The sequence below is a fragment of the Callithrix jacchus genome, chromosome 12, assembly GCF_049354715.1.
Source record: "Callithrix jacchus isolate 240 chromosome 12, calJac240_pri, whole genome shotgun sequence".
In the NCBI taxonomy this organism is placed as follows: domain Eukaryota; kingdom Metazoa; phylum Chordata; class Mammalia; order Primates; family Cebidae; genus Callithrix; species Callithrix jacchus.
The window spans coordinates 3970896-3984334 of NC_133513.1; the positions used below are offsets into that span (position 1 = coordinate 3970896).

At 51.7% G+C, this 13439-nt stretch overlaps 1 protein-coding gene across 25 annotated transcripts in view; it reads left to right on the forward strand.

Annotated features, from left to right (window-relative positions):
• Positions 1-13439, forward strand: part of MAPK8IP3 (mitogen-activated protein kinase 8 interacting protein 3) — a 68814-nt gene that overhangs the window by 10511 nt on the left and 44864 nt on the right. For all 25 annotated transcript variants that reach the window (XM_035266469.3, XM_035266474.3, XM_035266471.3 and 22 more), the window contains exons 2-4: positions 8365-8485; positions 12142-12212; positions 12514-12614. In XM_035266469.3, coding sequence (XP_035122360.3) covers positions 8365-8485; positions 12142-12212; positions 12514-12614 — 293 coding nt within the window. The remainder of the gene's footprint in view (positions 1-8364; positions 8486-12141; positions 12213-12513; positions 12615-13439) is intronic.

A 13439-nucleotide genomic window follows, 5' to 3' on the forward strand; every position in this document is an offset into this window, starting at 1 on the left:
CTTCCTGTGGCACCAGCCATATAAATTTATATGTATCTATTTCCCAGTACAAACGTATACGTAATGGTAAGACAGATGGAAAATATATATATTTTTTTACAATTTTTACAAAATATATATATGTACATTTCCCATATGTCTTGCCATTCTTGAAAATCAGTATGTATTCAACCAGTTGGGATTTGTTGAATGTGGACGCTGAACCCAGCAGACCCTTTCACGTAAATGTGAGGAAGCCTTGCTCTTCAACCTGATTCCTGTATTCCCAAGCTTGTGGGCAGATCTCTCAGCCCCACACATAATGCTTGAATGGAGAGATGTTCAGGGGCGGCTTTGCAACTCCAGGGCCACCCGCAGCTCGTCCTCTCTCTGCGTTTCAGATCTAGGTGGCCAGGCACTTGTGGGAAATGGAAAGACAGCTCTGAGTGCCCTCTGCCAGCCCTGGGTAACCACTGCCATACAAAGATCCCTGCCCGTACCTGGGAATCAGCCAGGAATGGCATCCTCTGGGCATGTGCCCAGCACCCAACTTTTTGCCTCTCTGCCTGCTTAAGATAAAAGACCAAAACTGAGTATTTTTCTTTTGGAAATTCATGCCACCCCCTCATTCCCAGGGAAGGAAATAAATTGATTAGTATTGCAAAAGAACAAGAGCTTTGATTCGTGTCAACATTCATTTCTAACCAACTAGCCAGAGCTGAATTGTTTCTTGCCAGTGAGCCTGACCCAAAGGACATATGAGAGGGGAGGTTTGGGTTTTTTTCTTCTTTTGTCATTGTTTTTTTTTTTTTTTGAGATGGACACTCGCTTTTTTGCCCAGGCTGGAGGACAGTGGCACGATCTCTGCTCACTGCAACCTCCACTTCCCAGGTTCAAGCGATTTTCCTGCCTCAGCCTCCCAAGTAGCTGGGATCACAGGCGCCTGCCACCACGCCCAACTAATTTTTTGTAATTTTAGTAGAGACAGGGTTTCACTATGTCGTCCAGGCTGGTCTCGAACTCCTGACCTCAGGTGATCTGCCTGCCTCGGCCTCCCAAAGTGCTGGGATTGCAGGCAGTGAGACACTGTGCCCAGCCAAGGTTTGGATTTAATGTGTTGCTTTACTCGCCAGGAAAGTGTCCGTGGGTTGTGAAACCTGCCAGAAGCCTGTTGACCGCCTATGAAATAACTTCCCTGGCCATTGTGCTTATATTCTGAGTCTGGAATACTGACTTCGGTTATGTCGCCTTGTATTTTATATTTGACATGAAAAGTCAGTCACTGCTTAACTTTGTTTATGTTTGAAAGGAAGATGACCTCATTCCACGGAATGCTTAAAAAACTGACTTGGATTACTAGATCTTGGAAGAGCCTATGCTTTCGGGTTATTTTAATACGTATCTTGAGATTCACTGAAAAGGCTAGGCATGGTGGCTCACGCCTGTAATCCCAGCACTTTGGGAGGCTGAGGCAGGCGGATCACCTGAGGTCAGGAGTTCGAGACCGGTCTGGAAAACATGGTGAAACCCCATCTCTACTAAAAATACAAAAGTTAGCTGGGTATGGTGGTGGGTGCCTGTTATCCCAGCTACTCAGGAGGCTGGGAGGCTGAGGCAGAAGAATTGCTCAAATCTGAGAGACGGAGCTTGCAGTGAGCCAAGATCATGTCACTGCACTCTAGCCTTGGTGATGAAAGACATTCACCAAAAAGAAAATTCTGAAAACAAAAGTCGAATTTAATTTTCAAGCCAAGCCCTTTGGTCGTGGGAGGGATGGGGAAGTAGGTCTTGAAAACATGTCTAAAAAGGGAATCCTCTGGCATATCAGTAGCTAGACGTGAGTGATGTCTCGTGTCTCGACTGAGGGACGATGCCCGTGTTTCCCTTCGTTTCGTAATCTCGAGTCATTGCTCCATGGGATGGTGAAAGGTGAGCCACAGGTGGCCTCACGTATCTGGGATGCCACAGGCATTCCTTTAGACTCAGGCGATCGTGCCGCATACACTTCCCTGCAGCGTGGATACTGAGAGCATGTACAGAAACCTTTCACTTTGCTGTGCTCTCACCTTCAGTAGGTCTTTGGGTCCAAGATACTACCGTGCTATATTTCGGGTAGGTTTTTTTATTTTTTACAATCTAGTACCATGCAGGCCCATTCAACAAAGATGCTCATGGTTAAAATGTTGTTTTTCTTAACTGAACTTATATTTAGTGATGGCACTTTAGAGACTTATATTCAGCTTCATTTCCCAAGTCCCCACCACTGAAAATTCTTGGTTTTCTTAAATCAAAAGTAATTTTTTTTTTTTTAGACAGAGTTTCACTCTTGTCACCTGGGCTGAAGTGCAATGGCATAACCTTGGCTCACCGCAACCTCTGCCTCCCAGCTTCAAGCAGTTCTCCTGCCTCAGCCTCCCCAATGGCTGGGATTACAGGCATGTGTCACCATGCCCAGCTAATTTTGTATTTTTAGTATAGAGATGGGGTTTCACCACATCGGCCAGGCTGGTCTCAAACTCCTGACCTCAGGTGATCTGCCTGCCTTGGCCCTCCAAAGTCCTGGGATTATAGGTGTGAACCCTTGCATCTGGCCTATGATTTTTAAATAAAAATATTTTCTGTACTGGGTGCGGTGGCTCACGCCTGTAATATTAGCACTTTGGGAGGCTGAGGCAGACGGATCCCTTGAGGTCAGGAGTTTGAGAACAGTGGCCAACATGGTGAAGCCCCATTTCTAATAAAAATACAAAAATTAGCCAGGTATGGTGGTGGGTGCCTGTAATCCCAGCTACTCGGAGGCTGAGGCAGGAGAATTGCTTGAACCCAGGAGGTGGAGGTTGCAGTGAATCGAGATCGCACCACTGCACATCAGCCTGGGCAACAGAGCCATCTCCAAAAAAAAAAAAAGAATTTTCCAGCATCCAGCCCCAGAAGAGGACTCTTCACTTTCTCGAGATGAGTTTTCTCTCACCCCAAGTCTGGCCCTGAGCATCTTCTCACTGAAAACAAGGACTCAACATTAGGGGCTGGGTGAGGTGGCTCACGCCTGCAGTCCCTGTGTTTGGGAGGCTGCGGCAGGAGGACTGCTTGACCCCAGCAGGTCGAGGCTGCAGTAAGCCTTGGTCATGCTACTATACTCCAGTCTGGATGACAGAGCAAGACCCCATCGCAAGCAGTCCTCCTGCCGCAGCCTCCCAGGTAGCTGGGGCTATGGGCATGCAACACTCCACCCAGCCGATTATTTTCTGTAGAGGTAAGGTCTTGTTATATTGCCCAGGCTGGGCTCGAACTCTTGGCCTCAAGTGACACTCCTGCCTTAGCGACCCAGAGTGCTGGGATTACAGGTGTGGGCCACTGTGCCTGGCCTGAGACCCCGTCTTTAAAAAGAAAAAATAAATGGCCCCTTCCTAAGGGACAGACACCTGGTGCTTTCTGACAGGTGAGATGCATAATCAAAAACTAAATATGTATGTAGGTGATTCCAAATGATTCTCAAATTAATCTGGAAGAAAAAATTAGGGATAGTCAAGAAAATGTTGCAAAGGAAGATGTAAGATACTAGAAGATACAGTACCACCACGATACCAGTTTGAAGACCTGTGGTCCTGGCCCAGAAACAGCCTGAAATAGCCAGGCACAGTGGCTCATGCCCATAATCCCAGCGCTCTGGGAGGCTGAGGGGAAGGATCGCTTGAGTCCAGGAGTTTGAGGCCAGCCTGGGCAACATAAGGAGACCCCATCTCTACAAACCCCTCCCCGCCTCACCACACACACACAAATTAGCCCATTGTGGTGGCATGCACCTGTAGTCCCAGCTGCTCGGGAGACTGAGATGGGAGGATTGCTTGAGCCCAGGAAGTCAAGGCTGCAGTGAGCCTTGATTGTACCGCTGCACTCCAGCCTGAGTGACAGAGTGAGACCCTGTCCCAAAAATATTGAAAAATAAAGGAAAGGGAAAAAAAACTCATTCAGAAAAAAAAAGTATAAAAGAAAGAAATGTGGAGAGTTCTACAAAAGGACACCGTCCCACTTTTTGGGGAGAAGTGTAAGTTGGGACACCCTCTGAAGAGCCAATTAGCAATTCATGACCAGAGCAATTCATGGAGAGCAGGACACCAGCAGGCAGATACACAAAGACATATGTGCACACAATTGTTTCTTCTTTTGAGATGGAGTCTCGCCCTTGTTGCCCAGGCTGGTGTGCAATGGCGGGATCTTGCTCACTGCAACCTGGGTTCAAGGAATTCTCCTGCCTCGGCCTCCTGAGTAGCTGGGATTACAGGCGCCCACCCCCATGCCCAGCTAATTATTTGTATTTTTAGTAGAGATGGGGTTTCACCACGTTAGCCAGGCTAGTCTTAAACTCCTGACGTCAGGTAAGCCATGCGCCTCCGCCTCCCAAGGTGCTGGTATTACAGGCGTGAGCCACTGCACCCAGCCAGCTTTTTTATAATAGCAAACATTTTAAAGCGACCTGAAAGTCCATAAAGAGATAACGGATTGAGCCAACTGTGCTCTACCCACAGTCCCAGCAGAACACCCACCTGCCAGAAACAGAAGTGGGAGGACTCCTGTTGGTGTTGAAAGGCGTTTCAGTAGAAATCAGTGAAGAAATCAGGTTACAAAACACTGTGTACAACATGATCTCACGTCTGCCTTATGCGCACACACACACACAGAAAACCAGAAGCACGTCACACAGTTTTAACTGATTCAGTAGAATTATACAAACAATATAGTTTAACATGTTTTCTTTTTTTACCTAACAATGATTTTCCTACAAAAACCTATATTGTTTGTATAATTCTTTTCATTTTTCATATAGCAGGAAATAAAATTACCTACTTTTAAAAATATCCAGGCTGTGCACAGTGGCTCACACCTGTAATCCCAACATTTTAGGAGCCAGAGATGGGTGGATTACATGAGGTCAGGAGTTCGAGGCCAACCTGGTCAACATGATGAAACCACATCTCTACTAAAAATAAAAATTAAAAATTAGCTGGGCGTGGTGGCACGTACCTATAATCCCAGCTACTTGGGAGGCTGAGGCAAGAGAATCGCTTGAACCGGGGGACGGAAATTACAGTGAGCTGCGTTCACCCCGTTGCACTCCAGCTGGGCAGCAAGAGCGAAACTTTGTCACAAAACAAAATATCCTTGGCTCGTGCCTATAATCCCAGCACTTTGAGAGGCCAAGGCAGGAGGATTGCTTGAACCCAGGAGTCTGAGACCAGCCTGGGCAATATAGTGAGAACCAATCTCTACAAAACCTTTCTTTTTCTTTGAGACAGATCTCACTCTGTCACCCAGGAGTACAGTGGCCCCAGCCATCAGGGCTCACTGCGGCCTTGACCTCCTGGGCTGAGGTGATCCACCCGCCACAGCCTCCAGGTAGCTGGGACTACAGGCACGCGCCACTGCAGCCAGCTAATTATTTATTTTGTTGTAGAGATAGGATTTTGCCTCGGACTACTGGGGTCTGCAGATCCACTCACCTTGGCCTCTCAAAGTGCCGGGATTTAAAGGCACGAGCCACCACTCCTGGCCTACAAAAGCTTTTTGTTAAAAATTCTTGTCAATTAATAGCATTTGTTTGTTCTTCAAATGCAAGTTGTAGTTAAAGTTAATTCAAAACCACTTATTTGGCGTGGTGGCTCACACCTGTAATCCCAGCACTCTGGAGGCCGAGGCGGGCCGATCACGAGGTCAAGAGATCGAGACCATCCTGGCCAACATGGTGAAACCCTGTCTCTACTAAAAATACAAAAAAATGAGCCAGGCATAATGGTAGGCGCCTGTAGTCCCAGCTACTCGGGAGGCCGAGGCAGGAGGATTGCCTGAACCGGCAAGTTGCAGTGTACAGATGCACAAAAACAGTCATGTATTTTCTCAGCTATGGAGTATTTTTCTTCATTTTCCTTAAGTTGTGCGTGATGCCCACAACACAGACTCTTCCTGCTGCGTCCTGTTCCCTGCCTGCCCCTCTGGCCCCTCCTCTGGGCTTTTCTGCCCTCTCAGTAACTGCACAGAATGAGTCACCTCTTGGGCAGAGCCCCAGTGGTTTCAACACAAAGACCTTTTTAGAAGCTGCTGCTATAGGAAGAAGCGTCAAGGGGCCTGGAATCCGGGTGGGAGACCGGGTAGAGTTATTATAGGAAACACAGCTGTGGCCACCACCCATTCATCTTGCAGATCCCAAAACATGAAATCCACGGTCAAGTTTATATTCCTATCTCCCAAGAAACTCTTGTCTTCAGAACCCAGCCGAGGCCATGTGTGGTCACTCAGGCCTATAATCCCAGCATTTTGGGAGGCTGAGGTGGGAGGATTGCTTGAGCCCAGGAGTGTGAGACCAGCCTGGGAACCACAAAAAGATGGAGTCTTGCTCTATCTCCCAGTCCGGAGTGCAGTGGTGTGATCTCGGCTCACTGCAATCTCCACCTCCCAGGATAAAGCGATTCTCCTGCCTTTCCTGAGTAGCTGGGATTATAGGTGTGTGCCACAATACCCAGCTAATTTTTGTATTTTTAGTAGAAACAGTGTTTCATCCGGTTGGCCAGGCTGGTCTCAAACTCCTGACCTCAGGTGATCTGCCTGCCTCAGCCTCCCAAGTGCTGGGATTGCAGATGTGAGTCACCATGCCTGGTCTCTATGAAATTTTTTTTAAATTAGCCAGGTGGGCCAGGCTCAGTGGCTCATACCCGTAATCCCAGCACTTTGGGAGGCCGAGGCGGGTGGATCACAAGGTCAGGAGTTTGAGACCAGCCTGACCAACATGGTGAAACCTTGTCTCTACTAAAAATACGAAAATTAGCCAGGTGTAGTGGTGCACACTTGTAATCCCAGCTACTCGGGAGTCTGAGGCAGGAGAATCGTTTAAACCCGGGAGGTGGAGGTTGCAGTGAGCCGAGATTGTACCACTGCACTCCAGCCTGGCGACAAAGCAATATTCCATCTCAAAAAAGAAAAAAAAATTTACCACGCGTGGTGACACATGCCTGTGGTCTCAGCTACTTAGGAGGTGGAGGCAGGAGGATCATTTGAGCCCAGATGCTCGAGGCCACAGTGAGTTGTGATTGCACCACTGCAGTCCAGCTTGAGTGACAAAAAGAGACTCTGAAAAAAAAAAAAAAAAACACAGCCCAGCTGATATATACACTTTACGCTTCTTCCACTGGAATTTTTCTTTTTTTTTTTCGAGACAGAGTCATGCTCCGTAACCCAGGCTTGAGTGCAGTGATGCAATGTCGGCTCACTGCAACCTTTGCCTCCCAGGTTCAAGCAATTCTCCTGCCTTAGCCTCCTGAGGAGCTGGGACTACAGGCGCGCACCACCGCACTTGGCTAATTTTTGTATTTTTAGTAGAAACAGGGTTTTACCATGTTGGCCAGGCTTGTGTTGAACTCCTGACCTTGTGATCCGACTGCCTCGGTCTCCCAAAGTGCTGGGATTACCGACGTGAGCCACTACGCCTGGCCCTCAAGAAATTTCTTGATAATATTCCCTTTTTCTACTCTGTAAAAAATGAGGTGTTAACAGCTCCCTCTCTGGGCTGCTGTGGGAATTACACTTATGGCATCCATGCCTTGCCACACCATGCGCCTCACTGTCCCCTCTGCTCCTCAGACCTCTCAAGATCTGCTTTTATTTTGCAAGTTGCTTTCTTTTCACCTGGTTTGATAATAATTTTGCTCTGAAACTTACCACATAAGGTTAAGATGCCAAACCTAGAGCAATCCCCCTGCCTTTTTATTTAAGGACTAGGAACAAGACTGTGTTGTTGGTGATCCCAGCAACGATGGCATCAGGAGCTGAGCTGCAGCTGAGATGCAGAAATAGGCTCCACCTTGTTCTGAGTCATGGGGTTGAGAGGAGTCAAACGACTGACTCTATGGCAAGCAGGACTGGCTGCAAGTCCGTGGATCCCAGGGCAAGAATGGAAACACAGGGCTCTGTGTTCAAAAATAGCAAATATTTCAGGATGGCAGCAGCCAATCCAAGCATGGGGCCCTCTGGGTGCAGGGCCCCATGTGGCAGCCCGGGTTTATAGCCATGAAGGCGGCCCTAGTTGGAAACAAGAGGCTCCCCTCACACCAGATCCTCCCAGGACACAGAGAGTGCTGGCCTGTCCTGGGGTTGAAAGTGTCATGAGCCGGAGAGGAGGGCGGGAAGTCCTGTGGTCATGGAGGGCTCTCCCGCCCTGCTCCCATGACTCCGCAGTGTGCCTGAGGAGGGTGCTGGCCACAGCCACATGGCAGGAAGCCCCCATTCCGGCCTTGCCACTGGACAGCTTGTGGCCTTGGCACAAAGTGAAAGGCCTTCAGGTGAAAGGCGGCTGCTCCACACTCACGATGCCTACTCTTTCTCTCCTTCCATGCGCAGAAGTTCATTGAGTTTGAAGATGCCCTGGAACAGGAGAAGAAAGAGCTGCAGATCCAGGTGGAGCACTATGAGTTCCAGACGCGCCAGCTGGAGCTGAAGGCCAAGAACTATGCAGATCAGAGTAAGTGGCTGGCGGGAGAGCCAGAGGCGCTCACGATGGGTGCGGCCCCGGGTGGCTCTGGCTGGGGCGGACATGGAGCGCCGTCCACACCAGGGGACGAGAGGAAGCCAGGGGGAGCTTTATCATGTCTTCACCACAGTCCCTCAGCCATGTATTCCAGCTCTTTGTGCTGCTGCCTAGTTCTGTAATGGGCCCCCAGTTGTATGTGGAAATAAGTAAATAAGGCCCCTGTGGTCCCATAGCACTCCTGCTTCAGAGTGACTTCTGACCCCAGATCACAAGTCTGTGGTCCTGAAGGTCCTTCCTGCACCTTTGGAACAAGTCCCTGCAGCCCCTGGGGTCCCGCCTTCTCACACTGCTGAGGGGGGACGCTGCTTCGCAGGCAGGAGTCCCTGCAGCCCCTGGGGTCCCGCCTTCTCACACTGCTGAGGGGGGACGCTGCTTCGCAGGCAGGAGTCCCTGCAGCCCCTGGGGTCCCGCCTTCTCACACTGCTGAGGGGGGACGCTGCTTCGCAGGCAGGAGTCCCTGCAGCCCCTGGGGTCCCGCCTTCTCACACTGCTGAGGGGGTACGCTGCTTCGCAGGCAGGATGGCGGACCCCTGGGGTCCTGCCTTCTCACACTGCTGAGGAGTGACGCTGCTTCTCAGGCAGGAGGGCGGGCCCGTGGGTGGAGCCCCACTAGAGTGACAGCACCGAGGTGGGGCTCACAGCTAATCAGGGTGTCTGTGCACTGCAAGGAAAAGCGGCGAAAGGCTTTAGAATTATTATTATTACAGAGCAGCTGGTCTGCTTAGCTTTAGACGTCTATGCTTAAACTCTGCTGTCAATGTTACAGGCCGGGCATGACGGGGCACACCTGTGGCCCCAGCTACTCAGGAGGCTGAGGTTGAGGCTGCGGTGTGGGCACAGAGAGACTCCACCTCTAAAACAAAGAAAAAAATTAAAAGAGGCAATTCTGATTTCCTGTGTCATTTTAGTTTTCCATAATTAGATATTTTAGTGATTGAAACCGATCTTGCCGTTTTCCCTAGTTGCCTCAATAGCAGGTTCCTCCATCTCTGAAAAGTTAAGATCGCATTGGGGAAAGAAATTGTTTTGATATGTTAGAGCTACTCCTATCCCAAACCAAGGCTAAAGGCCACTGTGCTGACGATGACCTGCTGACGAATCTGGGGCCTGGAGGGTGACCACGATGGCAGCTTCAGCACACATGTAAACATGCTGGCACTCACATCGCAAAGCAAACCTAAGGCCTGTGCTGAGCGTCCCTAGGTAACCCCTCTCCGTCATTACAGAGTCTCTCCTGGTCCCTCAGCTTTCAGTACATTTCATGTGTGAAGTGTTCTCAGCTCTCTTCTTAGAAGGAGAAAAACATAAGCTCAAATTATAGGCGGGGCTGGGAACACTGGCTCACACCTGTCATTTCCACACTCTGGGAGGCCAAGGTGGGCAGATCACTTGAGCTCCAGAGTTCAAGACAAGACTGGACAACATGGTGAAACCCCATCTCTGCAAAAAAATACTAAAATTAGCCAGGCGTGGTGGCGCACAGACTTGTAGGCCCAGTTACTCCAGAGGTAGAGACTGCAGCAAGCCGTGATCGCATCACTGTACCCCAGCCTGGGTGACAGAGTGAGACCCTGTCACAAAACAAGAAAATCACATTACAGGCTGAGGCTGTTCACTGGGTCAGCACCAGGAGTGGGGGCCACATGAATGCAGAGGGCAGGCCCTGGGCTCCCTCTGGGTGGTGGCTGTACTCTACCCCAGCGGGAGCTCAGGAAGCAGCTGTGGGACTCTGACCGCACACAGAGAGGCAAGCCCTCTTCTCCTGGGCCCAGGGCCATTGCCAGGGTCAGCACACACCTGGGATGGCTGGTCTAGCCTCCTCTAGCAGCCAGTTACATGTGTGTCACGTGCAGTGTATAACTCATATGCCATATGCAGCGTCTGTGAGTCACGTGTGCCGCGTGCAGCATATGTGAGTCGGTGCGGTGTGCAGCGTCTGTGAGTCACGTGTGCCGCGTGCAGTGTCTGAGTCACGTGTGCCGCGTGCAGCGTCTGTGAGTCACGTGTGCCGCGTGCAGCGTCTGTGAGTCACGTGTGCCACGTGCAGCGTCTGTGAGTCACGTGTGCCGCGTGCAGCGTCTGAGTCACGTGGGCCGCGTGCAGCATCTGAGTCACGTGTGCCGCGTGCAGTGTCTGTGAGCCACGTGTGCCGAGTGCGTCTGTGAGTCACGTGTGCCGCGTGCAGCGTCTGTGAGTTACGTGTGCCGCGTGCAGCGTCTGTGAGTCACGTGTACCGCGTGCAGCGTCTGTGAGTCACGTGTGCCGCGTGCAATGTCTGTGAGTCATGTGTGCCGTGTGCAGCATCTGTGAGTCACATGTGTTGGGTGTTGTGTCTGTGAGTCGCTTGCCACGTGCAGCATCTGTGAGTCGCATGCACTGGGTGTTGTGTGTGTCCTGTGTTGCATGCAGTGTCTGTACATGTGTTCAGGTGTAGCATCTGTAAGTGATACATGTCGGGTGCTATATCTGAGCCGTGCATATCGATGTCTCTAAGTCACACTTGTTAGGTGTGATGTGTGTAAGCACCTCAGGCTCCTTAGGGAAGACCGGACTGATGGCTTTGAGCTGATGCCGGTGCTACTCCTCGGGGTGGGATCCCCACGCTGGCAGGGCAGCCTCCTGGGTACGTGGTAGAGATGCAGGTGCACAGCCTAGGCAGACAGGGCCTCCAAGGATGTGCCAGGCCAGCTACTCCCAAAGCCACAGTGCAGGATGACATAGGCCAGGGTGAGATAATGAGCCACAGAGTCTGTAGGTCATTTCCAAACAGACCCCCAAGGCCAGGGAGGAGGGGAGAGCCCCATGCCAAGGACAAAGCACAAGCTGGTGGAGCACCAAGGAAGCTGAGTCCCGGCCACACACTCCTGGGGGCTGTCTCTCACCTTGCCACACTGTGTCAGCCCTCCCCCTTGGTGGGCTGCAGGATAGAGCCATGGAGGTGGGCATCGGGCCAGTGGCACACTTGCTCCATCAGCAGGACACGGAGTGGGGTCCCCTGGCTGCGACTGTCCATCGGCCCATCATGCTGCTTCCATGTCCCTTGGGCAGAGCACATCTGGGGCCACAGGGGACTGTCTTGGTGTCACTGGGGGCCTCCCGTTTAAGGGAGACATGACTGTCCACCCAGAAGGGGCATGGGCATGATTGGTCTCCCCAGCCCTTGGCATGTGTGAGGGACCCTGCTGCTTGTTCTGCCAGGCACATCCCTTTGACCTGTCATGGAGGTTACTCACTTTGAATCTCGCCTCCTCCCACGAGCTTCTTGTGTACCTGTTGCTTGTGCCCCTGTTGCTTGTGCCTGGTGTGCCTGGGTTTTGCCTGCGTCTCAGAAGCTCCTGGCTGACTTTAGTGCAGAGAGCGCCTGCGGGTTTCCCCACCTCCATCTTTAATTCCCAGGAGAGCTGAGTCCGACAGTGCAGCACGCACAGCCCTCAGACAGTCTTGCACTTGTGGGGCTGCCTCTGGTCGCCCCACGCCCCAGAGCTCCAGCTTGTCCTGGAACCCTCTCCCTCTGCGGTTACAACCCAGAGAAGCTGAGGCCATGGAGAAGCAGCCTGTGCAGGTCAGATGGGGATTGTGTTTTCTAGTTTCCCGGCTGGAGGAGCGGGAGTCGGAGATGAAGAAGGAGTACAACGCCCTCCACCAGCGGCACACAGAGGTGGGCACCCTGGCAGACACTGACCTCTAGCCCAGAGGCAAGCACGGATGTGAGGGTTCGGGAGAGAGCCGCGGCCTGGTGCCTGCGACTGGTGTGGACCGTGGTTTTCTTCCCTAGTGGGTCCCTTTTCTGGCATTTGCTGCCAGGCTTGAAGGCTGTCGGCCCCATGCTGGTTAGATTCCCCTCCAGGACTTTGTCTTGATTTCTACCAACACACGGCAGCCAGAAAGGCCTCACAGGTTAGAGGGGAGGGAGAGAGCCGAGGGCGGCAGCACACATGCAGGCGTTTCTTTCCTTGCAGATGATACAGACCTACGTGGAGCACATCGAGAGGTCTAAGATGCAGCAGGTCGGGGGAGTCGGGGGAAACAGCCAGACTGAGAGCAGCCTGCCCGGGCGGAGGTATGCGGGGTGCAGAGGAACACGGTGGGGGCATGGGGCACTGGACAGAGGAACAGGGGCGCAGGGCGGAGGAGCAGGGGCCACGGTGTCGGGGGGCTCATTGTGCTTGTTGTGGCCCGCTCTCTGAGCTCAGAACCACAGAGAGTGCTCTGGAGACCCAGGAGGAGGGAGCTGGTTGGAACATGGCTGAGCAGGGATGTGGGGGCTGCTCTGGTGAGGGACATGTGTTGAGCCCCTGTGTCCCTTCTGCTTGGTCCATAGTTCAGTCAGGGAGGCCCAGGGAAGCTTGCACACACTTAACCCTTACTATCCACAGATTCTGTGTTTGCAAATTTGTCTACTCACTAAAATATGTTTGTGACCTCAGCCGGGCACGGTGACTTGCGCTTGTAATCCTAAACTTTTGGGAGGCCGAGGCAGGAGGATTACTTGAGCCCAGCAGTTTGAGCTCAGCTTGGGCAACATAGCAATACTCTGTCTCTGACTCTACAAAAAAAAATTGTTTAAAAATGAGCGAAGCATGGGGTAGCACTGCTAGGTCATCCTGCCTCAAATAACTGCTTGTAGTTCCGGCTACTCAGGAGGCTGAGGCAGGAGAATCACCTGAACCCGGAGGCAGAGGTGGCAGCGAGCCAGATCGTGCCACCACACTCCACTCTGGGTGACAGAGAGAAGCCGTCTCAAAAGAGAAACATAGACAATCAGTACTCAGAGCAGTGTCACATCCTTTGCAGACAGGCACACAGCAGGGAGAATGGGAGTCCCTGTGCAGGCGCTGCACAGAGGTGAGACGAGCTCTGCCTCCCGTTCAGCTCCTGCCCAGAT